General features: G+C 44.9%; 2 protein-coding genes across 2 annotated transcripts in view; one reads left to right on the forward strand and one right to left on the reverse strand.

The window, feature by feature from the left end:
* Positions 1 to 26,889, reverse strand: part of LOC311149472 (uncharacterized protein) — a gene marked incomplete at both ends in the record, with an annotated part of 790,865 nt that overhangs the window by 81,399 nt on the left and 682,577 nt on the right. The gene's annotated exons all lie outside the window — the stretch shown is intronic.
* The window catches only part of LOC311149743 (solute carrier family 25 member 33), a 29,145-nt gene continuing 4,738 nt past the window's right edge, over positions 2,483 to 26,889 (forward strand). The window contains exons 1-5 of the mRNA XM_084186955.1: positions 2,483 to 2,689; positions 7,134 to 7,316; positions 20,535 to 20,612; positions 23,167 to 23,267; positions 26,813 to 26,879. Of these exons, the coding sequence (XP_084043081.1) occupies positions 2,646 to 2,689; positions 7,134 to 7,316; positions 20,535 to 20,612; positions 23,167 to 23,267; positions 26,813 to 26,879 (473 nt within the window). The 5' untranslated portion in view covers positions 2,483 to 2,645. The remainder of the gene's footprint in view (positions 2,690 to 7,133; positions 7,317 to 20,534; positions 20,613 to 23,166; positions 23,268 to 26,812; positions 26,880 to 26,889) is intronic.

A 26,889-nucleotide genomic window follows, 5' to 3' on the forward strand; every position in this document is an offset into this window, starting at 1 on the left:
TTCAACTGATTCTCAAAAGTCAAAAGAATCTCTTCTGAAACATTTCACCCCATGTGAATGGTGTGCTGTAGTGACTTAGAAATGTGTGTGTGTGATCGTAATCAAGACTCTGGATAATTCTGCAGTCTTGGCTCTTGCAACAAAAAACAAACAGTGAACGTCCACTACTTTTTATATAAGTCAACAAACCTGTTTTATTGTCGCCCAGGGTCAAAAAACATTAAGATATTTGTCATTGCTCATACTTTGAGTCAATGTCCTGTAACTGATTTGTTTATTAAGTGAATTGTTGAAGAGGTTTTAAATGCTCTAAATTTACAAACAATGATAACTGTCTCTGGATGTTTTTTTTACCCTGACCAATAAAACCGGTTCACTGATAAGGCAGCAACTTTCCACTGACAAACAACCCAATTTCCAGGTGGTTGAATAACCTACTTATCTGTCTATTCCATAGGTTATGAACCTTGATATCATGTTGAGTAGTACTTTATTGATCCCAACTTGGGAAGTTGTTTTCTCACTCTGCATCATCAATAAATCATGAGGACAAAACCCGTAACAATGACAAACATGATAAGAAACTGACATATGAAGGCACCTGCATCTTAGCAACCATACAATAATAGTCTGATTCAAAGGAGTTAAGAAATGCTGTTGTCGATCCTACGCCGGGGAGACGAGCAACAACAACATTCATCAGAAGACAGGTCATCATCACTCTCATTAAAAAGCCTCATGGCTGTGGGTAAGAACGACCATCTTAAACCTCTCTGTGGCGCTTCTGGGCAGGATGAAACTGCTACTGAAACTATTTCCCCTTAGTAAGCATGTCAGTGACATTCCACCTCTTACACACCTCCAGACCTGGGTTCAACCAGGTGTTTGTGTTTTTTGGGACTTTCTGATTCCATTTCAACAAGGAAAGCTCCATCGAGTATCTCCAATAGTGCTTGAACCCAGGTTTGCACACCCTCACCTCCCATTGGCTGGGCTGGCTGGGCTGGCTGGCTGGCTGCTCAGTTGACACACAACACGCCATGTCACGCGTCTACAGACCTCTCTTCAGATGCCACAGTCATGGTGTCGGGTGTCACGTTCACCCCATAACTAAAATGGAAGAACAATATGTATATATTTTTTCTCTGTCTGCTTGTTCTAGGACGAAGTAGAAGTTGATAGAGGATTGACCTACAAGTCTACTGTCAGAAACTAGGGTGTTTACTTTGTGCTCAAACAGTGAAGGTGCTGTGCAGCACACAAACCAAAAATCATTGTTGCGTAACATATGTGCCCCTAGCAAAAAATGACATCCAGTTGTTATGAAAACAAATGTTTTTTTTGTGTGTGTGTGTGTGGTAAAACTGGGACGTTTGTAACTGATTGATCAGTATCCAGAACAGCAGCCTAGGAGGCGCATTAATTTACATATCGGTTCACTTTTATAAATTAGTAATAAACCTAGAAGCAGACAATTGGTCTGTTGAAAACTGGAAAAAGACAGCCAGTGGCCAAAATACAAATCAAGCCTTTACCCCTTCAATGGGATGGGGGGGGGGGGGGGGGGGGGTTGTGCTGAAGTGGTCACAGGTGTAGACCATAGACTTAGATAGACATCACATCATTGTATCTGTCCCATTATGGCGTCTGTGAGAGCATTGGTCTCTATTTTGAAGTTGTCCATTTTCTTCTTCTACTACTTCTATGAGTTGGGAAACAAACTGAAAGGGTGCATACTGCCCCCCGGAGGGTGTTGTTTGAACAGGTATAAAGCCAAGATTGGCAATTTACAGCCACCTGTAGTTCTGGAATGTTTGCTCAAGAGTATAATTCATTGGCTGATCCCTCCTGATGACCTGGAAGGAATGATGTGATCCTTCCTAAACCCAGTTGACTACTTTAAAATGGTGGAAGCCTTCAAAGGCAACGTCAGTGCAAAAACGGGGTTTATCCATCCAGAGGCCTCTATAATTCTCTATGGTGTAGACCTTCAGCTCTATGGATTTAGAGCTAGCCTTGTGTGTGTCAACTAGTTCAATCACTCTGTATGCATTAAGATTTGATCTCTTTCTGTCTCCCTCTCCTTTATGTCGTCTCTTGATACACTGGCTAAGTGAAAGTAACATGTTATATAATCCTATAAAATTACGTCCACCTGTACAGTTCTTTCTTATCAGTAACCTTGACTAAAAGAAGGAGAAGGGTAGGATAGGACAGGACATCATTTTATTTTTATTTTTTATTTTTTACATTTTAGTCATTTTAGCAGACGCTCTTATCCAGAGCGACTTACAGTTAGTGAGGGCATACATTTGTTTCATACATCAGATGCGCTCCCTTGAGTACATTGTTTAATTGGATACTATTAATCTCTCTAATCTGTTGTCAACTGTTCCGTCAATCAATTGGTCAATCTTTCTTTCCATAAATAAAAGAGCCAACCCCTGTTGTCAGACCTCTCTACGTCACCGACAACTCCCATGACGCAAATTAATTCATCTCTTCAGATTCTGCAGTAGAGGTGGACCTATTCAGAGAAAGCCGGGTGGACGAGCAAGAAAACCCACCTTATCGCCTCTGATTTATAAAGATTACATTTACGGGAAGAAAAAATAAGATTATGGTTATAGTTTAAAAAATAAAAAATGGCACAAAATAATAATACGCTATTACATCTCTTCGCAGGGGGGTAAGTGTTCCTTTCCGACCTTTTTCTCAAATGTGACAGCTAGCTAGCATTAGCATAGCTGAATATTTTAAAAGGAAGTTACAGTAGTAGCAAGCTACTTGCTCTCGTTCCGAGGGGCTAGCTAGCTCTTTACAACATGCGGTCGTTTGCTAACTCTAATGGTGTACAATGTCAATGTGTTCCAGAACAGTATTTTAACTGGCTAACTAGCATACGTTTACTGTATCATCCCGTCTAGTTTGAACCAGTACCTGCAGGGTTTTAAAGGAGACGATGTGTGTATATGACGAGAGGAGAACCTCGTCATATTCATCGTTTCCTCAAGCCAAGGTACTGGTTCAGTCTAGTTATGCGATGTCAGGTGGCCAAATATTGTCCTTATCACTGCTAGCGGTGTTAGTTAGCTTGGCTAATCCACCGGATATTGGTTTCTGAAGCCGTGTTAGCTATCACGTTAACAGTTAACTAACTACCTTTTATGCATGAAATGTGGGAATCTTAGCCATTTGTAATGCTCTCTATTTCTATAAAGTTCATAACACTTGAGATATAATAAACGTAAATACAGCATCGTAAAATCAAGATGATGAATGTTTTAATTTGATGTGGTATTAGTTGGCAAGTTTCGCAGTCTATTCTGACCGTACGTAGATCTCCTCGCATTACATGGTCGTCACTAGTTGCCACAAAGGCATAAACTCTGCCTATTTCTAAAATGTATCTTAATAAAATCAGATTTTAAACCTAACTTTAACCATACTGCTAACCTTATGCCTAACCTTAACTTTTAAATTAAGACCAAAAGCTTATTTCTTTTAACGTCAGGGTTTCCCAAACTCGGTCCTGTGGTCCCCCCTGGGTGCACGTTTTGGTTTTTGCCCTAGCACTACACAGCTGATTCAAATAAGCAAAGCTTGATGAGTTGGTTATTTGAATCAGCTGTGTAATGCTAGGGCAAAAACCAAAACGTGCACCCAGGGGGGACCAAAGGACCGAGTTTGGGGAAACCCTGATTCTTGTGACCATGCAAAGTGCTAAGCTAGCAAGCTTTTCTCATGTTACCTACTGCAGCTTAGAATGGAGGAATCTATTATATGTATAGCTAACATTCTATTCTGCAATAGAGGGGAAATATGGAAGATGATCAAAACTAAAGGTACCCATCCTAAAATGTATGTTCGCAGAGAGAGTGAGAGAGAGAATCTTTAACTTGGGAGCTTTTTTTGGAAGCTAGTACTTATGTCACTCAAGCTGTTAAGGTCATCAGTTGACAGCTGTTGACATTTGGGAAAGCACTATTCAATACCTAGAGCTGATATTGCATTTACTACAGTCTGATACTATATTAATCCCACAGAGGAATATAAATCCCAGTCATATACAGTATATCGTGTGTGTGTGTGTGTGTCTTAGAATATCTTAGCCAATGACAAGAAGTACCATAATGTTTTTTTTACCATTGTTTTTCTACAGGAGACTGGAGCAAACAGATTAGTTTCCTCTCATTTCAGGCAATACTACATTTTATTTTAGCTTGAGATCCTAAATCTAGTCTAACTTGTCTTGCAAGTTCTGGTCACTTTGCATAGGCTGCTATGGTGCAGTGCACTTTCCAGGCACGACATTGAGAACTAGCCTGTATATTTACATAGGACTTAATTTTGTAAATGAATGGTGGTTTCTAGTTTCAAATGTAAACTTTAACTTTGAGTGTCTGTTAGGGCGTCTGGACTGTAGCCATATTATGGTTAGTACACATGGGTGCGTAGGGTTATATGACACTGTATGATACAGCGTCACATTACCTTATGGTGTCCCAGACCACTAGGAGGATTGACGTGATAAACAATGAATGTATGTCTAGCTGGGTGTTTTGGAATTGGAAGCCCTTGCATTTTGACCTGCCCTTCAGACAAAGAGTACATGGCAGTACAAGGCAGGCAAGATAGACCCACTAGAGGAAGCCTTTGCTAAACTAATCTGATTCTGTCTAAGCTCGTCTTGGATGGACAGGTGTTGTAGACGGGTATTTTTATGTTGTCACTCGAGACTATCCCTCACTTGTTAAGGTCATGAATCAAATGAAGTGCATGGTTTGGAGATTTAAACGGCTATTAGGCTCAAGCTATAGGGATGCCCTTTAGTGTTTTATACCCCACGACACGTAAAATACCTGGTCACTCATTGGTCAGCAAACGTTCTCCACTTCTGGTGGTCTATGGTCATCTTTTACACTGAGGTTATTGGAGCTCAGTCTCTATTGTCCTCCGCCATGTTAATAACTTTATTAATAATGCCGTATCCATGTGTTTTCCTCTTCTCAGGGAAGATGTAGTACAGCTGACTTAAAAGGCCTGAATATATTATGTTATTAAAAAGCATGAGCTGGCGCACACCCAGAGAACATTATTTTGTGTGGAGGTGCTGACTAACAGTGAATAAACTGTAAGCTATAAAAGTCTCACACTCTATATATATATATATATATATATATATATATATATATATATATATATATATATATATATATATATATATATATATATATATATATATATATATATATATATATATATATATATATATATATATATATATATATATATATATATATATATATATATATATACACACATATATACTTGTTATCAGTATAAAAGACACCTGTCCACAACCTCAAACAGTCACACTCCAAACTCCACTATGGCCAAGACCAAAGAGCTGTCAAAGGACACCAGAAACAAAATTGTAGACCTGCACCAGGCTGGGAAGACTGAATCTGCAATAGGTAAGCAGCTTGGTTTGAAGAAATCAACAGTGGGAGCAATTATTAGGAAATGGAAGACATACAAGACCACTGATAATCTCCCTCGATCTGGGGCTCCACGCAAGATCTCACCCTGTGGGGTCAAAATGATCACAAGAACGGTGAGCAAAAATCCCAGAACCACACGGGGGGACCTAGTGAATGACCTGCAGAGAGCTGGGACCAAAGTAACAAAGCCTACCATCAGTAACACACTACGCCGCCAGGGACTCAAATCCTGCAGTGCCAGACGTGTCCCCCTGCTTAAGCCAGTACATGTCCAGGCCCGTCTGAAGTTTGCTAGAGTGCATTTGGATGATCCAGAAGAGGACTGGGAGAATGTCATATGGTCAGATGAAACCAAAATATAACTTTTTGGTAAAAACTCAACTCGTCGTGTTTGGAGGACAAAGAATGCTGAGTTGCATCCAAAGAACACCATACCTACTGTGAAGCATGGGGGTGGAAACATCATGCTTTGGGGCTGTTTTTCTGCAAAGGGACCAGGATGACTGATCTGTGTAAAGGAAAGAATGAATGGGGCCATGTATCGTGAGATTTTGAGTGAAAACCTCCTTCCATCAGCAAGGGCATTGAAGATGAAACGTGGCTGGGTCTTTCAGCATGACAATGATCCCAAACACACCGCCCGGGCAACGAAGGAGTGGCTTCGTAAGAAGCATTTCAAGGTCCTGGAGTGGCCTAGCCAGTCTCCAGATCTCAACCCCATAGAAAATCTTTGGAGGGAGTTGAAAGTCCGTGTTGCCCAGCGACAGCCCCAAAACATCACTGCTCTAGAGGAGATCTGCATGGAGGAATGGGCCAAAATACCAGCAACAGTGTGTGAAAACCTTGTGAAGACTTACAGAAAACGTTTGACCTGTGTCATTGCCAACAAAGGGTATATAACAAAGTATTGAGAAACTTTTGTTATTGACCAAATACTTATTTTCCACCATAATTTGCAAATAAATTCATTAAAAATCCTACAATGTGGATTTTTTTCCCTCATTTTGTCTGTCATAGTTGACATGTACCTATGATGAAAATTACAGGCCTCGCTCATCTTTAAGTGGGAGAACTTGCACAATTGGTGGCTGACTAAATACTTTTTTTCCCCCACTGTATGTATGTGTATATATATATATATATATATAAACCTCCCAGTCATTTATTGGGTAAAACCCCAACGTTTTGGCATCACTGTGCCTTCTTCAGGTTACTGCGTTATTACCGTGTTATATAAAGGTCAACATTTACATTACATTTACATTTTAGTCATTTAGCAGACGCTCTTATCCAGAGCGACTTACAGTTAGTGAATAATTATTATTTTTTATTTTTTTTAATACTGGCTCCCCATGGGAAACGAACCCACAACCCTGGCGTTGCAAACGCCATGCTCTATCAACTGAGCTACATCCCTGCCGGCCATTCCCTCCCCTACCCTGGACGACGCTGGGCCAATTGTGCGCCGCCCATGAGTCTCCCGGTCGCGGCCGGCTGCGACAGAGCCTGGATTCGAACCAGGATCTCTAGTAGCACAGTTAGCACTGCGATGCAGTGCCTTAGACCACTGCGCCACTCAGGAGCTAGGAACATGTTTTCAGGAACATGTTTTCATCTTCCTCTCTACAGATGTAGTGGTACGGTGGGAGCCATCGTGACCTGTCCTCTGGAGGTGCTGAAGACCAGGTTGCAGTCGTCAGGCATCACGCTCCGGCCCATGTTCCAGGTCCAACTGGGCACGCTCAATGGTACTGGGGTCATCAGACCAGGCTCAGGCACCGTTACACCACCTAGCCTGCTGCAGGTCTTACGGTAAGGGGTCGTCCCTCTTTTTCTTATTATTAGTGTGGGGATACTCTACTATGGGTCTTACGGGAAGGGGTCGTCCCTCTTTTTCTTATTATTAGTGTGGGGATACTCTACTATGGGTCTTACGGTAAGGGGTCGTCCGTCTTTTTCTTATTATTAGTGTGGGGATACTCTACTATGGGTCTTACGGTAAGGGGTTGTCCCTCTTTTTCTTATTATTAGCGTGGGGATACTCTACTATGGGTCTTACGGTAAAGGGTTGTCCCTCTTTTTCTTATTATCAGTGTGGGGATACTCTACTATGGGTCTTACGGTAAGAGGTTGTCCCTCTTTTTCTTATTATTAGTGTGGGGATACTCTACTATGGGTCTTACGGTAAGGGGTTGTCCCTCTCTTTCTTATTATTAGTGTGGGGATACTCTACTATGGGTCTTACGGTAAGGGGTTGTCCCTCTCTTTCTTATTATTAGTGTGGAGATACTCTACTATGGGTCTTACGGTAAGGGGTCGTCCCTCTCTTTCTTATTATTAGTGTGGGGCTAGTCTACTATGGGTCTTACGGTAAGAGGTTGTCCTTCTTATTAAAAGATAAATAGTAATGGTGTCTTTTTGTAGGCACTCCTCCATGGTTCGTTGGACAAAGCCTATTGGGAAAATGAATGGCGTGTTTGGATAAACGCCGAAAATAAGGTCTGTGGTAAACACAGGCTTAGGATTTCTTATAAGTTTTGTTCTATGAGATAATCTTAATCAGGTAATGTCACTTTTTGTGAATTTTGAAGAGCACATAAAGGTTTCATAATTCATAAGGTCATGTTAACTGACTGCTATTATCTCATAGACAGGCGGCAGGTAGCTTAGTGGTTAAGAGCGTTGTGCCAGTAACCGAAAGGGCATTGCGTTCATCCACCTCTGGCCTGCTGGCTCCCCTACCTCTGCGGAAGCACAGTTCCCGCTCAGCCCAGTCAAAACTGTTCGCTGCTCTGGCACCCCAATGGTGGAACAAGCTCCCTCACGACGCCAGGACAGCGGAGTCACTCTCCACCTTCCGGAGACATTTGAAACCCCACCTCTTTAAGGAATACCTGGGATAGGATAAAGTAATCCTTCTACCCCCCCCCCCCCCCCCCCAAAAAAAACAAACATTGTAAAGTGGTTATCCCACTGGCTATAAGGTGACTGCACCAATTTGTAAGTCGCTCTGGATAAGAGCGTCTGCTAAATGACGTAAATGTAAGGTCGCTGGTTCTAATCCCCGAGCCGACTAGGTGAAAAATCTGTCGATGTACCCTTGAGCAAGGCACTTAACCCTAATTGCTCCTGTAAGTCGCTCTGGAAAAGATCTCCTAAGCCTGTGTTAACCTCAGACCTTATTTTCGGCATTTATTCCAAATCCCAATTCTTTCCTCATTCATTTTCGCCATAGGGATGGCTGAACGAACCAGAAGTAACTCATTTCTGGGTTTTAGGGCTACAAGCTGGCGAGCTCTATTAGCATGGGGACAGTCTACTATGGGTCTTACGGTAAGGGGCTCTTACGGTAAGGGGCTCTTATAAGTGTGGGGCATAGGAGGCTGCTGAGGGGAGAACAGCTCGTGATAATGGCCGGAACGGAGCAAATGGAATGGCATCAACCACATGGATGTAGTTGTTACCGTGCCGCTCCAGTCTTTACCACGGGCCGATTCTCCCCAATTAGGGTTCCACCAGCCTCCTGTGGTGTGGGGCTACTATAGGTATTACGGTAAGGTGCTCTCCCTGTTTTCTTTCATTAGCGTGGAGTTACCACAGCTATGCCAGGCACGCCTAACCACTTCAATTACCTTTTATTTATCCCTAATGGCAATTAGGCCTTTTGCTGGTCATAGATGGGTTAGATGACGTCGTCACAAAAATGCGAGTCTATGGGGCAGAAGGCTGTGTGTTATGAATCTGGACAGTCCGACAGCTAGCAACAAGGACAAGAAGCTGCCATGTGGGGAATCGTAGGTGGCTCGTTGTACCTTGTTATTGATACCATGTCTTGTTTTGACTCTTTTGATAATGTGGCTAAAATTCGCCAGCTAGCTAAACCAACAAATGTAACAATGTATTTGAGCAACAACAAGTGCTGATTGTGCAAATGTATTTATGTTTTCAATAAAGATTTGGAGAGGAAATATAGTTTCCTGTTTTGCACCACGGTTGCGCACGCATCAATTTTGTTGTGTTGCTTAACAACCCACCCGTCTATAGGAGACCAGTAAACAACACCACAGCAGGAAGAACTAAAACCACAACCGCAGGATATTATCAACTTTCACCACCTGCACCCCCTTACATGACAATGTAGTTACCGATCCACTTGATAGAACTCTCCTGATTGCCAGATGCCTGCTGTTCCAGTTGCCAGTGGATGTGAATGCTGCATCCCTTGAGAATGTAGCCTTGGGGATCTGTGTTGCTAGGCTACCCACAGGGCTGTCACACCACAATGAATGACTAGTCTAAGAATAGGCTAGAATTGTTATTTTATTTATGTATTTATTTATTTATTTATATATATATATATATATTAGTACCAGTCAAAAGTTTGGCCACACCTACTCATTCAAGGGTTTTTCTTTATTTTAACTATTTTCTATGTTGTAGAATAATAGTGAAGACATCACAACTATGGAATCATGTAGCAACCAAAAAAGTGTTAAACAAATCATAATGTATTTTAGATCCTTCAAAGTAGCCACCCTTTGCCTTGATGACAGCTTTGCACACTCTTGGCATTCTCTCAACCAGCTTCATGAGGAATGCTTTTCCAACTGTCTTGAAGGAGTTCCCACATATGCTGAGCACTTGTTGGCTGCTTTTCCTTCACTCTGCGGCCCAACTCATCCCAAACCATCTCAATTGGGTTGAGGTTGGGTGATTGTGGAGGCCAGGTCATCTGATGCAGCACTCCATCACTCTCCTTCTTGTTCAAATAGCCCTTAAACAGCCTGGAGGTGTGTTGGGTCATTGTCCTGTTAAAAAACTAATGATAGTCCCACTAAGCGCAAACCAGATGGGATGGCGTATCGCTACAGAATGCCTTGGTAGCCATGCTTAAGTGTGCCTTTGAATTCTAAATAAAGTGTCACCAGCAAATCACCCCCACACCATCACACCACCTCCTCCATGCTTCACGGTGGAACCATACACGCAGAGATCATCCGTTCACCTACTCTGCGTCTCACATATACACAAATTTGGAGACCAAAGGACAGATTTACACTGTTCTAATTTCCATTGTTTGTGTTTCTTGGCCCAAGCAAGTGTCTTCTTCTTATTGGTGTCCTTTTAGTAGTAGTTTCTTTGCAGCAATTTGACCATGAAGGCCTGATTTCACGCAGTGTCCTCTGAACTGTTGATGTTGAGTTGTCTGACTTGAACTCTGAAGCATTTATTTGGGTTGCAATCTGAGGTGCAGTTAACTGTAATGAACCTATCCTCTGCAGCAGAGGTATCTCTGGGTCTTCCTTTCCTGTGGTGGTCCTCATGAGAGCCAGTTTCATCATAGTGCTTGATGGTTTTTGCGACAACACTTGAAGGAACTTTAAAAGTTCTTGATTTTCTTGATTGACTGACCTTAGTCTTAAATGAATGATGGATTATCGTTTCTCTTTGCTTATTTGAGATGTTCTTGCCATAATATGGACTTGGTCTTTTACCAAATAGGGCTATTTTTAAAAATGTTTTATTTATATCACCTTTATTTAACCAGGTAAGCCAGTTGAGAACAAGTTCTCATTTACAACTGCGACCTGGCCAAGATAAAGCAAAGCAGTGCGATAAAAACAACAACACAGAGTTACATATGGGGTAAAACAAAACATACAGTCAATAACACAATAGAAAATCTATATACGGTGTGTGCAAATGTAGTAAGTTATGGAGGTAAGGCAATAAATAGGCCATAGTGCAAAATAATTACAATTTAGGATTAACACTGGAGTGATAGATGTGCAGAAGATGATGTGCAAATAGAGATACTGGGGTGCAAATGAGCAAAATAAATAACAATGTAAATAACAATATGGGGATGAGGTAGTTGGGTGGGCTAATTACAGATGGGCTGTGTACCGGTGCAGTGATCGGTAAGCTGCTCTGACAACTGATGCTTAAAGTTAATGAGGGAGATAAGTGTCTCTAGCTTCAGAGATTTGTGTAGTTCGTTCCAGTCATTGGCAGCAGAGAACTGGAAGGAATGGTGGCCAAAGGAGGTGTTGGCTTTGGGGATGACCAGTGAGATATACCTGCTGGAACGCATACTACGGGTGGGTGTTGCTATGGTGACCAATGAGCTAAGATAAGGCGGGGATTTGCCTAGAAGTGATTTATAGATGACTTGGAGCCAGTGGGTTTGGCGACAAATATGTAGTGAGGACCAGCCAACAAGAGCGTACAGGTCACAATGGTGGGTAGTATATGGGGCTTTGGTGACAAAACGGATGGCACTGTGATAGACTACATCCAATTTGCTGAGATGAGTGTTGGAGGCTATTTTGTAAATGACATCGCCGAAGTCAAGGATCGGTAGGATAGTCAGTTTTACGAGGGCATGTTTAGCAGCATGAGTGAAGGAGGCTTTGTTGCGAAATAGGAAGCCGATTCTAGATTTCACTTTGGATTGGAGATGCTTAATGTGAGTCTGGAAGGAGAGTTTACGGTCTAACCAGACACCTAGGTATTTGTAGTTGTCCACATACTCTAGGTCAGACCCGCCGAGAGTAGTGATTCTAGTCGGGCGGGTGGGTGCAAGCAGCGTTCGATTGAAGAGCATGCATTTAGTTTTACTAGTGTTTAAGGGCAGTTGGAGGCCACAGAAGGAGTGTTGTATGGCATTGAAGTTCGTTTGGAGGTTTGTTAACACAGTGTCCAATGAAGGGCCAGATGTATACAAAATGGTGTCGTCTGCGTCGAGGTGGATCTGAGAGTCACCAGCAGCAAGAGCGACATCATAGATATACACAGAGAATAGAGTCAGCCCGAGAATTGAACCCTGTGGCACCCCCATAGAGACTGCCATAGGTTCAGACAACAGGCCCTCTGATTTGACACACTGAACTCTATCTGAGAAGTAGTTGGTGAACCAGGCGAGGCAGTCAGTTGAGAAACCAAGGCTATTTAGTCTGCCAATAAGAAAACGGTGATTGACAGAGTCAATAGCCTTGGCCAGGTCGATGAAGACGGCTGCACAGTACTGTCTTTTATCAATCGCGGTTATTATATCGTTTAGGACCTTGAGCGTGGCTGAGTTGTACCCATGACCAGCTCGGAAACCAGATTGCATAGCGGAGAAGGTACGGTGGGATTCGAAGTGGTCGGTGATCTGTTTGTTAACTTGGCCTTCAAATACTTTTGAAAGGCAGGATAGGATGGATATAGGTCTGTAACAGTTTGGATCTAGAGTGTCACCCCCTTTTGAAGAGGTGGATGACCGCGGCAGCTTTCCAATCTCTGGGGATCTCAGACGATACGAAAGAGAAGTTGAACAGGCTAGTAATAGGGGTTGCGACAATTTCGGCGGCTAATTTTAGAAAGAGAGGGTCCAGATTGTCTAGCCCAGCTGATTTGTAGGGGTCCAGATTTTTGCAGCTCTTTCAGGACATCAGCTATCTTAATTTGGGTGAAGGAGAAACGGGGGGGGGCATGGGCAAATTGCAGCGGAGGGTGCAGAGCTGGTGGCCGGGGTAGGGGTAGCCAGGTGGAAAGCATGGCCAGCCGTAGCAAAATGCTTATTGAAATTCTCGATTATTGTAGATTTATCGGTGGTGACAGTGTTTCCTAGCCTCAGTGCAGTGGGCAGCTGGGAGGAAGTGCTCTTATTCTCCATGGACTTTACAGTGTCCCTGAAAAGTTGCATATCGCGGGGGCTGTTCGATGCTAATGCAGTACGCCACAGGATGTTTTTGTGCTGGTCAAGGGCAGTCTATATCTGTTCATAGTTCTCATGCTTATTTAAGATGGAGAGGAAAGCACTTTTGAAGAACATCCAGGCATCCTCTACTGACGGAATGAGATCGATATCCATCCAGGATACCTGGGCCAGGTCAATTAGGAAGGCCTGCTCGCTGAAGTGTTTTTGGGAGCGTTTGACAGTTATGAGGGGTGGTCGTTTGACCGCGGACCCGTTACGGACGCAGGCAATAAGGCAGTGATCGCTGAGATCCTGGTTGAAGACAGGGGAGGTGTATTTAGAGGGTATATTTGTCAGGATGATATCTATGAGGGTGCCCATGTTTACGGCTTTAGGGTTGTACCTGGTAGGTTCCTTGATCATTTGTGTGAGATTGAGGGCATCTAATTTAGATTGTAGGACGGCCGGGGTATTTAAGCATGTCCCAGTTTAGGTCACCAAGCAGTATGAACTCTGAGGATAGATGGGGGGCAAGCAATTCACATATGGTGTCCAGGGCACTGCTGGGGGCTGAGGGTGGTCTGTAGCAAGCGGCAAAAGTGAGAGACTTATTTCTGGAAAGGTGGATTTTTAGAAGTAGAAGCTCAAACTGTTTGGGCACAGACCTGGATAGTATGATAGAGCTCTGCAGGCTATCTCTACAGTAGATTGCAACCCCACCCCCTTTGCCAGTTCTATCGAGACTGAAAATGTTGTAGTTGGGGATGGAAATGTCTGAATATCTGGTGGCCTTCCTAAGCCAGGATTCAGACACTGCTAGAACATCAGGGTTGGCGGAGTGTGCTAACGCAGTGAATAACTCAAATTTAGGGAGGAGGCTTCTGATGTTAACATGCAAGAAACCAAGGCTTTTACGGTTACAGAAGTCAACAAATGATAGCTCCTGGGGAGTAGGAGTGATACTGGGGGCTACAGGGCCTGGGTTAACCTCTACATCACCAGAGGAACAGAGGAGGAATAGAATAAGGATACGGCTAAAGGCTTGAAGAACTGGTCTTCTAGTGCGTTGGGTACAGAGTATAAAAGGGGCAGATTTCCGGGCGTTGTAGAATAGATTCAGGGCATTATGTACAGACAAGGATATGGAAGGATATGAGTACAGTGGAGGTACACCTAAGCATTGGGTAACGATGAAAGCGATTGAGCTGGTCTCCACATGTATAGGGGGTGGGACAAAGAAGCTATCTGAGGCAGGTTGAGCGGGACTGGAGGCTTTACAGTGAAATAGTACAATAACAACTAACTGGAACAGCAATAGGCAAGGCATATTGACATGGGAGAGAGGCATAACGCAATCACAGGTGTTATTCGAGAGGGCTAAGACAACAACTGGTAATGGCAACGAAAGTTTGTGCTGAGGCTAAACAGATAAACAGGATGGGGTACCGTGTAAAGGAACAGCCCTGCGGGCATCAGATGTGTAGCTGAGTGATCATAAGATCCAGTGAACAGCAATAGGTAAGTCCGAGCACAGGCGAGCAGGAGGCACGGCTGTTGATTGCGCGTGCTAGCGGGCCGGTGCTAGCAGATGGATCTTCGTGGTCGTCGCAACGGGAAGCCTGTTGAAACCATATCAGACGATTACGTCGGCAGACCAGTCGTGATGGATCGGCGGGGCTCCGTGTCGACACTAGGAGGTCCCGTCCGGTTGACAGGGAGGTGGATAGCCGGGAGATGGGCCTGGCTCGAGGCTAGCTCAAGGCTAACTGGTGCTAGCTTTGGGACAAGTGGTGATTAGCCAACAACAACAGCCATTCGGTTGCAGCTAGCTAGTTGTGATGATCCGGTGTTAAGGTCCAGTGATTCCGGCAGAAAATCATAAATGCTCTGGGTCGGTAGCGCATTGTGCAGACTGGCCGATAATTGTCCAGGCTAGAGCTGGCTGGTAGGTTGTGCAGGCCACGGACAATGGTGAAGACCGCTAACGGTGGCTAGTAGCAGTAGCTAGTTAGCTGGCTAGTTTCAGCTGTGGGTTCTTGATAAAAGGTATGAAGAAATAATAGAATCCGTTCCACATTGGGTGAGGCGGGTTGCAGGAAAATATATTTCCTCTATACCACCCCTACCTTGTCACATCACAACTGATTGGCTCAAATGCATTAAAGAAGGAAAGAAATTCCACAAATTAACTTTTTCAGAAGGCACATCTGTTAATTGAAACGCATTCCAGGTGACTACCTCATGAAGCTGGTTGAGGGAATGCCAAGAGTGTGCAAAGCTGTCATCAAGGCAAAGGGTGGCTACTTTGAAGAATCTCAAATATAACATGTATTTTGATTTGTTGAACACTTTTGATTACTACATGTCCATACTATATTTCATAGTTTTGATGTCTTCACTATTATTCTACAATGTTGAAAATAGTAAAAATAAAGAAAAACTCTTGAATGAGTTGGTGTGTCCAAGCTTTTGACTGGTATTGTGTGTGTGTGTATGTATGTATGTATGTATGTATGTATGTATATACATACATACATACATACATACATACATACATACATACATACATACACCATGTTGGGTAGTAGCCTACAGACCTGGGTTCAAATACATTTCAAAATCATTTCTGTGCTTGTTTGAGCTTGGCTTACTAGACTAATAAAACAAACCCCGCCCATTAGGCCAGAGCCAAAGTACTTGTCAGATTACAAATAGTATTTGAACCCAGGCTTTGTAGACTAGTTGTTGTGTAAACTGTCTGAGTCTCTACTCTGTCTAAAGAGGAGTGCCATTTTGAGGTTAGCGTGCTCTGAAGTCTGATGACGCTACTAATTTACACTGAACCAAAAATATAAACGCAACGTGCAACAATTTCAAAGACTTTACTGAGTTACAGTTCATATAAGGAAATCAGTCAATTGAAATAAATTCATTAGGCCCTAATCTATGGATTTCACATGACTGGGAATACAGATATGCATCTGTTGGTCACAAAAAAGGTAGGGGCATGGTTCAGAAAACCGGTCAGTATCTGGTGTGACCACCATTTGCCTCATGCAGCGCGACACATTTCCTTCGTATAGAGTTGATCAGGCAGTTGATTGAGGCCTGTGGAATGTTGTACTGTGGATATAGATACTTTTGTACCTGTTTCCTCCAGCATCTTCACAAGGTCCTTTGCTGTTGTTCTGGGATTGATTTGCACTTTTCGCACCAAAGTACGTTCATCTCTAGGAGACAGAACGCGTCTCCTTCCTGAGCGATATGACGGCTGCAGTGTCCCATGGTGTTTATACTTGCGTACTATTGTTTGTACAGATGAACGTGGTACCTTCAGGCATTTGGAAATTGCTCCCAAGGATGAACCAGACTTGTGGAGGTGTACCATTTTTTATGAGGTCTTGGCTGATTTCTTTTGATTTTCCCATGATGTCAAGCAAAGAGGCACTGAGTTTGAAGGTAGGCCTTGAAATGCATCCACAGGTACACCTCCACTTGACTCAAATTATGTCAATTAGCCTATCAGAAGCTTCTAAAGCCATGACATCATTTTCTGGAGTTTTCTAAGCTGTTTAAAGGCACAGTCAACTTAGTGTATTTAAACTTCTGACCCACTGGAATTGTGATACAGTGAATTATAAGTGAAATAATCTGTCTGTAAACAATTGTTGGAAAAATTACTTGTGTCATGCACAAAGTAGATGTCCTAACCGACTTGCCAAAACTATAGTTTGTTAACAAGAAATTTGTGAAGCGGTTGGAAAAACAAGTTTTAATGACTATACCCTAACTGTATGTAAACTTCCGACTTCAACTGTGTGTGTATAATATAATATAATATATATATATATATAAAGACAGAATCCTGCTCTAATCTAAGAGCTCTTTACCAGCTGTGGGATAGCACAGTCACACTGGAGCCTCCACCACAGAGCATGATGGGAATGTGTTTTACTACTAGACCAGAAGGACACACACACACACACACGTACAGTACAACGAGGACACTTATGTAAGTGCTGATGCCACCTGTGGAAATGTCCCTCGCCTGAGGCCCAGGGCCTGTTTTTGGGCAGGGAGACCACAGACGGTGTGAGAGCGTGACTGTGCCTCTGCCAAATTGAACACGAGGAGGAAGCCGTGCTGAATGTACCACCTCTGCTGTGCCCTGTGGTTTCTCATCTCAAGTGTTTAGAGCTGGAGGCCTTTGGCTGACTGCGACTGAACCAGTCTGGGCAGAACTCGGCTGAATGGATGAATGGCTCAAATAAAATGATGTTTTCAACATGTTCACCCAGTGCAGTTTTAACATTGGAATTTGGACATGAGCCATTGCAATTCTAATTCGTTACACAACAGCCTTCGTCTATCTGTTTTGGTTCATTTAACTAAATATTATCGTCTCCAAAACCCTTGTTTATCCAAATGTGAGATGTTCATTCTTGGTTGTTGTCTTGTACAGTGGGGAGAACAAGTATTTGATACACTGCCGATTTTGCAGGTTTTCCTACTTACAAAGCATGTAGATGTCTGTAATTTTTTTATCATAGGTAAACTTCAACTGTGAGAGACGGAATCTAAAACAAAAATCCAGAAAATCACATTGTATGATTTTTAAGTAATTAATTTGCATTTTTTATTGCATGACATAAGTATTTGATACATCAGAAAAGCAGAACTTAATATTTGATACAGAAACCTTTGTTTGCAATTACAGAGATCATACGTTTCCTGTAGGTCTTGACCAGGTTTGCACACACTGCAGCAGGGATTTTGGCCCACTCCTCCATACAGACCTTCTCCAGATCCTTCAGGTTTCGGGGCTGTTGCTGGGCAATACGGACTTTCAGCTCCCTCCAAAGATGTTCTATTGGGTTCAGGTCTGGAGACTGGCTAGGCCACTCCAGGACCTTGAGATGCTTCTTACGGAGCCACTCCTTAGTTGCCCTGGCTGTGTGTTTCGGGTAGTTGTCATGCTGGAAGACCCAGCCACGACCCATCTTCAATGCTCTTACTGAGGGAAGGAGGTTGTTGGCCAAGATCTCGCGATACATGGCCCCATCCATCCTCCCCTCAATACGGTGCAGTCGTCCTGTCCCCTTTGCAGAAAACCATCCCCAAAGAATGATGTTTCCACCTCCATGCTTCACGGTTGGGATGGTGTTCTTGGGGTTGTACTCATCCTTCTTCTTCCTCCAAACACGGCGAGTGGAGTTTAGACCAAAAAGCTCTATTTTTGTCTCATCAGACCACATGACCTTCTCCCATTCCTTCTCTGGATCATCCAGATGGTCATTGGCAAACTTCAGATGGGCCTGGACATGCGCTGGCTTGAGCAGGGGGACCTTGCGTGCGCTGCAGGATTTTAATCCATGATGGCGTAGTGTGTTACTAATGGTTTTCTTTGAGACTGTGGTCCCAGCTCTCTTCAGGTCATTGACCAGGTCCTGCTGTATAGTTCTGGGCTGATCCCTCACCTTCCTCATGATCATTGATGCCCCACGAGGTGAGATCTTGCATGGAGCCCCAGACCGAGGGTGATTGACCGTCATCTTGAACTTCTTCCATTTTCTTCCAGTTGTTGCCTTCTCACCAAGCTGTTTGCCTATTGTCCTGTAGCCCATCACAGCCTTGTGCAGGTCTACAATTTTATCCCTGATGTCCTTACACAGCTCTCTGGTCTTGGCCATTGTGGAGAGGTTGGAGTCTGTTTGATTGAGTGTGTGGACAGGTGTCTTTTATACAGGTAACGAGTTCAAACAGGTGCAGTTAATACAGGTAATGAGTGGTGAACAGGAGGGCTTCTTAAAGAAAAACTAACAGGTCTGTGAGAGCCGGAATTCTTACTGGTTGGTAGGTGATCAAATACTTATGTCATGCAATAAAATGCAAATGAATTACTTAAAAATCGTACAATGTGATTTTCTGGATTTTTGTTTTAGATTCCGTCTCTCACAGTTGAAGTGTACCTATGATAAAAATGATAGACCTCTACATGCTTTGTAAGTAGGAAAACCTGCAAAATCGGCAGTGTATCAAATACTTGTTCTCCCCACGGCAACTAGCTCTGTAAGTCCGTACCATGCCGCCTAGAAACATTTTGCTTTATTGACTTGGCCTGAAGGGTGTTTTTTTATTTATTTTTTAGGCCTAATTTGAATAAAATGACATAGTTACAGTGAGGGGGAAAAACAAAAGCGTGCGAGAAAACCGCTTCACAGCAGATACCGTAACGTACGCATTAGCTGACCTGTTGTGTGTCCACCCACCTGGCTCATACCGGTTTGTCTGCTGCTGGAATAAAGGTCATTCTCTCGTCGTAAGTGTGTGTGTGTGTGTGAGAGAGAACGATACCTGTGTGTGTGTGTGTGTGTGTGTGTGTGTGTGTGTAAAAGAGAACGATACCTGTGTGTGTGTGTGTGTGTGTGTGTGTGTGTGTGTGAGAGAGAGAACGATACCTGTGTGTGTGTGTGTGAGAGAGAACAATACCTGTGTGTGTGTGTGTGTGTGTGTGTGTGAGAGAGAGAGAACGATACCTGTGTGTGTGTGTGTGTGTGTGTGTGAGAGAGAACGATACCTGTGTGTGTGTGTGTGTGTGTGTGTGTGTGTGTGTGAGAGAGAACGATACCTGTGTGTGTGTGTGTGTGTGTGTGAGAGAGAACGATACCTGTGTGTGTGTGTGTGTGTGTGTGTGTGTGTGTGTGTGAGAGAGAACGATACCTGTGTGTGTGTGTGTGTGTGTGTGAGAGAGAACGATACCTGTGTGTGTGTGTGTGTGTGAGAGAGAACGATACCTGTGTGTGTGTGTGTGTGTGTGTGTGTGTGTGTGTGTGTGTGAGAGAGAACGATACCTGTGTGTGTGTGTGTGTGTGTGTGTGTGTGTGATATGAGTCAATCCCCCAGAGGAGACTGGGTTCACAGTGCATTTCCAGTTTCGATGGGTACAGAAAGAAGGTAGGGGAGTGGCCAAAACAAACTGCAATGGGGTTGGGGTGTGTGACGTCTGTTAGAGGGTAGGGGTCAACGCTGAGGATAATTGAAGGAGATAGCTGGGAACATTTGTACACTGAGTTTCAGTTAACCTGACATTGCCCTGGCTGCGTTTAACCCTAACCCTACCACGGTTGTCCCTACTGCTGAATACACATCAACAAGTCATGGATAAATAGATGTGCTTCTCATTCAGTCAAACATTAACGTTTTTTTTAAATTGAATTTTAGGGAACAAACTAAGCAAGTATCTTCTGCAGAAGATATTTATCACAATGGGAATAACATTTTAGAAATAAAAGTTTGATGTAAATTATTATTATTATTATTATTTTTTTTCTTCTTCCCATTTGTAGGTCCATTCTAGAAAAAGAGGGACCACGGTCGCTCTTCCGGGGACTGGGTCCAAATCTTGTCGGGGTGGCCCCATCAAGGTAAGCCCACTCTGCGGTCTACATTATACACTGACTGCTTTTAACAGGGTGGATTTGGGGGAAGTAATGTTTGGGTGTGGATGTGTTTTGATAGCTTCCTGTGTGTGCCCAGACCCTTAACATCACATCTCAACTGACAGATGTTAGAGTGAAGATATTGTTACTGCCCAGTTGTTTAAGACCGTTTCCTAATAAGGTGGTTGATCCAGTGTGTTGATGCAAAAGCCCCAGATTACCCTAACCATTAACCCCTAACCATTAACCCCTAACCCCTAACCATTAACCCCTAACCATTAACCCCTAACCCCTAACCATTAACCCCTACCCCTAACCATTAACCCCTAACCCTAACCCCTAACCCTAACCCCTTAACCCTAACCATTTAACCCCTAACCCCAACCATTAACCCCTAACTCCTAACCCTAACCCCTAACCCCAGAGTATTTTCTTCTTCTTCTAAACTAACTATCTCCTAAAGGATATGGGGAAACCGTTTGCCTTTCTAAAATGGAAGGCCAATAGTCTACTGGAGCAGTGTGGCACCTTGAATGTGTTCTTTCCTCTAACTTGAGCATGTGGTGTAATGTGGTCCTCTGTAGCTCAGCTGGTAGAGCACGGCGCTTGTAACGCCAGGGTAGTGGGTTCGATCCCTGGGACCACCCATACACAAAAAAATGTATGCACGCATGACTGTAAGTCGCTTTGGATAAAAGCGTCTGCTAAATGGCATATTATTATTATTTATTATTATTATCAGTAATGTTGAGTCACCAATCCTCCACTCACTAATGTCTGTGGTGATTGGATGGCAGCTCCGGTAATGTCTGGGGTGATTGGATGGCAGCTCCGGTAATGTCTGGGGTGATTGGATGGCAGCTCCGGTAATGTCTGGGGTGATTGGATGGCAGCTCCGGTAATGTCTGGGGTGATTGGATGGCAGCTCCGGTAATATCTGGGGTGATTGGATGGCAGCTCCGGTAATGTCTGGGGTGATTGGATGGCAGCTCCGGTAATGTCTGGGGTGATTGGATGGCAGCTCCGGTAATGTCTGTGGTGATTGGATGGCAGCTCCGGTAATATCTGGGGTGATTGGATGGCAGCTCCGGTAATATCTGGGGTGATTGGATGGCAGCTCCGGTAATATCTGGGGTGATTGGATGGCAGCTCCGGTAATGTCTGGGGTGATTGGATGGCAGCTCCGGTAATGTCTGGGGTGATTGGATGGCAGCTCCGGTAATATCTGGGGTGATAGGATGGCAGCTCCAGTAATATCTGTGGTGATTGGATGGCAGCTCCGGTAATGTCTGGGGTGATTGGATGGCAGCTCCGGTAATATCTGGGGTGATAGGATGGCAGCTCCGGTAATATCTGGGGTGATAGTATGGCAGCTCCGGTAATGTCTGGGGTGATTGGATGGCAGCTCCGGTAATATCTGGGGTGATTGGATGGCAGCTCCGGTAATATCTGGGGTGATAGTATGGCAGCAGAGCAGAACAGTGAAGTGGACGAGAACAAAGCAGGGGCCTGTTCAGTAGGCACAAAATTGAATAAAAATGTTGAGGTTCTATCTGAACTTGTCCAATAAGAAATGCTTGCTTTTGTTTTCCGTTGCAAAATGTTTTTGCTACGCTTTGCCCTAATGAACACGACCCTGCTTTTATAAGTGACAGAGTTGCTGTAGTCTGTTGATTTTTCTAGGGATAACAGTTGACATCCATTTAAGACCTTCGCCCTTGGTAATGTAAACATTTACCAACAAATCAACCAACAGTCAATGTTTCATGGAATCCTTATTTTCATTCATGGAGGGAGAAATGATTGGAAAGGCAGACATGGTTGGTCATACTGTACACTGACAAAGGGGGAAACACATAGACACACACACACACACACACACACACACACACACACACACACAAGCAAAGAACACCGCTTCAGGCCCACCCTTCACTGTAATGAAGTTAACAGGGTGACGCCGACTTGGTGCCTGAGCCCTTTTCCACCCCAGGGTTTATAGACACTACATAGGACACAGTCCCCACTAAGGATCAGCCATCTAACCCTCCGTCTCCATTCAGAATGAGAATAGCACTAGCACCAGACCCATCTCTCTCTCTGTAGACCCCCTGGCCTGCCTCCGTTCTCATTCAGCCCATTCTGCTGCTGCCTGTGACACACACACACACACACACACACACACACACACACACACACACACACACACACACACACACACACACACACACACACACACACACACACACTGTATGGGATGGGCTGTTCCAAATGCATGGCAGAAAGAAATGCGACTGCTCTGGACAGGACTCACACCCAGCAGGCTTAGCTGGCTCTGTCAAAAGCTGCTGTTACCACTTCACAGCACAGGCATCAGGCAGCTCCTGGAAACGGGACGTCACAAAAAACACACACTGCAGTTAGAAAACACACACACACACACACACTTGGGTACACACAAAGATGGGTACATTATTTATTAATTCATTCACCAATTGTCATTTTTAATTTTCTCATCTCCCTCCTTTTGTCTTTGCAGAGCTATTTATTTTGCTGCCTACAAAAAGTCGAAAGAGACGTTCAATGGCGTCTTCGTCCCTAACAGTGGAGTGGTGCACATGTCCTCCGCTGGCTTCGCAGGTGAGACCCAGTCTAAAGCAGACCACATAGAACCATAGAGCCCTGTGGAGAGGACGTAGAGCCCTGTGGAGAGGACGTAGAGGACGTAGAGCCCTGTGGAGAGGACGTAGAGCCCTGTGGAGAGGACGTAGAGGACGTAGAGCCCTGTGGAGAGGACGTAGAGGACGTAGAGCCCTGTGTAGAGGACGTAGAGCCCTGTGTAGAGGACGTAGAGCCCTGTGTAGAGGACGTAGAGCCCTGTGTAGAGCCCTGTGGAGAGGACGTAGAGCCCTGTGGAGAGGACGTAGAGCCCTGTGTAGAGGACGTAGAGGACGTAGAGCCCTGTGGAGAGGACGTAGAGCCCTGTGGAGAGGACGTAGAGGACGTAGAGCCCTGTGGAGAGGACGTAGAGCCCTGTGTAGAGGACGTAGAGCCCTGTGACGTAGAGCCCTGTGTAGAGGACGTAGAGCCCTGTGGAGAGGACGTAGAGGACGTAGAGCCCTGTGGAGAGGACGTAGAGCCCTGTGGAGAGGACGTAGAGCCCTGTGTAGAGGACGTAGAGCCCTGTGGAGAGGACGTAGAGCCCTGTGACGTAGAGCCCTGTGTAGAGGACGTAGAGCCCTGTGGAGAGGACGTAGAGGACGTAGAGCCCTGTGGAGAGGACGTAGAGCCCTGTGGAGAGGACGTAGAGGACGTAGAGCCCTGTGGAGAGGACGTAGAGCCCTGTGTAGAGGACGTAGAGGACGTAGAGCCCTGTGTAGAGGACGTAGAGCCCTGTGTAGAGGACGTAGAGCCCTGTGTAGAGGACGTAGAGCCCTGTGTAGAGGACGTAGAGCCCTGTGTAGAGGACGTAGAGCCCTGTGTAGAGGACGTAGAGCCCTGTGGAGAGGACGTAGAGCCCTGTGTAGAGGAAGTAGAGCCCTGTGTAGAGGACGTAGAGCCCTGTGTAGAGGACGTAGAGGACGTAGAGCCCTGTGGAGAGGACGTAGAGGACATAGAGCCCTGTGGAGAGGACGTAGAGCCCTGTGTAGAGGACGTAGAGCCCTGTGTAGAGGACGTAGAGCCCTGTGTAGAGGACGTAGAGCCCTGTGTAGAGGACATAGAGCCCTGTGGAGAGGACGTAGAGCCCTGTGTAGAGGACGTAGAGCCCTGTGACGTAGAGCCCTGTGTAGAGGACGTAGAGCCCTGTGACGTAGAGCCCTGTGTAGAGGACGTAGAGCCCTGTGTAGAGGACGTAGAGGACGTAGAGCCCTGTGGAGAGGACGTAGAGCCCTGTGTAGAGGACGTAGAGCCCTGTGTAGAGGACGTAGAGCCCTGTGGAGAGGACGTAGAGCCCTGTGGAGAGGACGTAGAGCCCTGTGTAGAGGACGTAGAGCCCTGTGTAGAGGACGTAGAGCCCTGTGTAGAGGACGTAGAGCCCTGTGACGTAGAGCCCTGTGTAGAGGACGTAGAGCCCTGTGGAGAGGACGTAGAGCCCTGTGTAGAGGACGTAGAGCCCTGTGTAGAGGACGTAGAGCCCTGTGACGTAGAGGACGTAGAGCCCTGTGTAGAGGACGTAGAGCCCTGTGGAGAGGACGTAGAGCCCTGTGTAGAGGACGTAGAGCCCTGTGACGTAGAGCCCTGTGTAGAGGACGTAGAGCCCTGTGGAGAGGACGTAGAGCCCTGTGGAGAGGACGTAGAGCCCTGTGTAGAGGATGTAGAGCCCTGTGTAGAGGACGTAGAGCCCTGTGTAGAGGAAGTAGAGCCCTGTGTAGAGGACGTAGAGGACGTAGAGTCCTGTGACGTAGAGCCCTGTGTAGAGGACGTAGAGCCCTGTGTAGAGGACGTAGAGCCCTGTGTAGAGGACGTAGAGCCCTGTGTAGAGGACGTAGAGCCCTGTGTAGAGGACGTAGAGCCCTGTGTAGAGGACGTAGAGCCCTGTGTAGAGGACGTAGAGCCCTGTGACGTAGAACCCTGTGTAGAGGAAGTAGAACCCTGTGTAGAGGACGTAGAGCCCTGTGACGTAGAGCCCTGTGACGTAGAGCCCTGTGACGTAGAGCCCTGTGTCTGTGGAAGCACTATACCTTCTACTTTATGGAAATGGTTGTTATACCTTCCTCATGAAGCTGGTTGAGAGAATGCCAAGAGTGTGCCAAGCTGTCATCAAGGCAAAGGGTGGCTATTTGAAGAATCTCAAATATAAAAGATAAATTGTATTTGTTCAACACTTTTTTGGTTACTACGTGATTCCATATGTGTTATTTCATAGTTTTGATGTCTTCACTATTATTCTACAATGTAGAAAATAAAGAAAAACCCTTGAATGAGTAGGTGTGTCCAAACATTTGACTGGTACTGTTTTTACACACACACAAAAGTATGTGGACACCCCTTCAAATGAGTTGATTCGGCTATTTCAGACACACCCGTTGCTGACAGGTGTATAAAATCGAGCACACAGCCATGCAATCTCCATAGACACATTTTGGCAGTAGAATGGCCTTACTGAAGAGATCAGTGTTCCAACAAGTCAGTTCGTCAAATTTCTGCCCTGCTAGAGCTGCCCCGGTCAACGGTAAGTGCTGTTATTGTGAAGTGGAAACGTCTAGGAGCAACAACGGCTCAGCCGTGAAGTGGTAGGCCGTACAAGCTCACAGAATGGACCGCAGACTGCTGAAGCATGTAGAGTGTAAAAATCGTCTGTCCTCAGTTGCAAACTGCCTCTGGAAGCAACGTCAGCACAAGAACTGTTCGTCGGGAGCTTCATGAAATGGGTCTCCATAGCAGAGCAGCCGCACAAAAGCCTAAGATCACCATGCGCAATGCTAAGTGTCGGCTGGAGTGGTGTAAAGCTCGCTGCCATTGAACTCGGTCTAGGCCCCTTAGTTCCAGTGAAGGGAAATCTTAACTCTACAGCATACAACGACATTCTAGACGATTCTGTGCTTCCAACTTTGTGGCAACAGTTTGGGGAAGGCCCTTTCCTGTTTCAGCATGACAATGCACCTGTGCACAAAGCAAGGTCCATACAGAAATGGTTTGTCGAGATTGGTGTAGAAGAACTTGACTGGCCTGCACAGAGCCCTGACCTCAACCCCATCAAACACCTTTGGGATGAATTGGAAGGCCGACTGCGAGCCAGGCCTAATCGCCCAACATCAGTGCCCGACCTCACTAATGCTCTTGTGGCTGAATGGAAGCAAGTCCCCACAGCAATGCGCCAACATCTAGTGGAAAGCCTTCCCAGAAGAGTGGAGGCTGTTATAGCAGCAAAGGGGGGACCAACTCCATATTAATGCCCATGATTTTGGAATGAGATGTACGACGAGCGGGTGTCCACATACTTTCGGGGGTGTGTGTGTGTATATATATTATGTTATATAACTATATAAAATGTGTTGTATAATTTGAATTTCTGCTCTGTCAGGAATCCTGGAGGATTTGACCTCCCTGACAATTTGTTCTTTCTCTGAACTCTCATCCAAAGATATACAATTAATTCTGTCTCTCTCTCTCTCTCTTGTCCCTCTTTCCTGCTCCATCCAGTGATATGACATGAAACTCTCTGTTTCTATTTCCTGTTTCAGCCTTTGTTACAAACTCCCTAATGAACCCCGTCTGGATGGTTAAGACGAGGATGCAGCTGGAGAGAAGGTATTCTATT

Source organism: Coregonus lavaretus (genome assembly GCF_964263955.1).
Source record: "Coregonus lavaretus genome assembly, chromosome: 22".
Lineage (NCBI taxonomy): Eukaryota > Metazoa > Chordata > Actinopteri > Salmoniformes > Salmonidae > Coregonus > Coregonus lavaretus.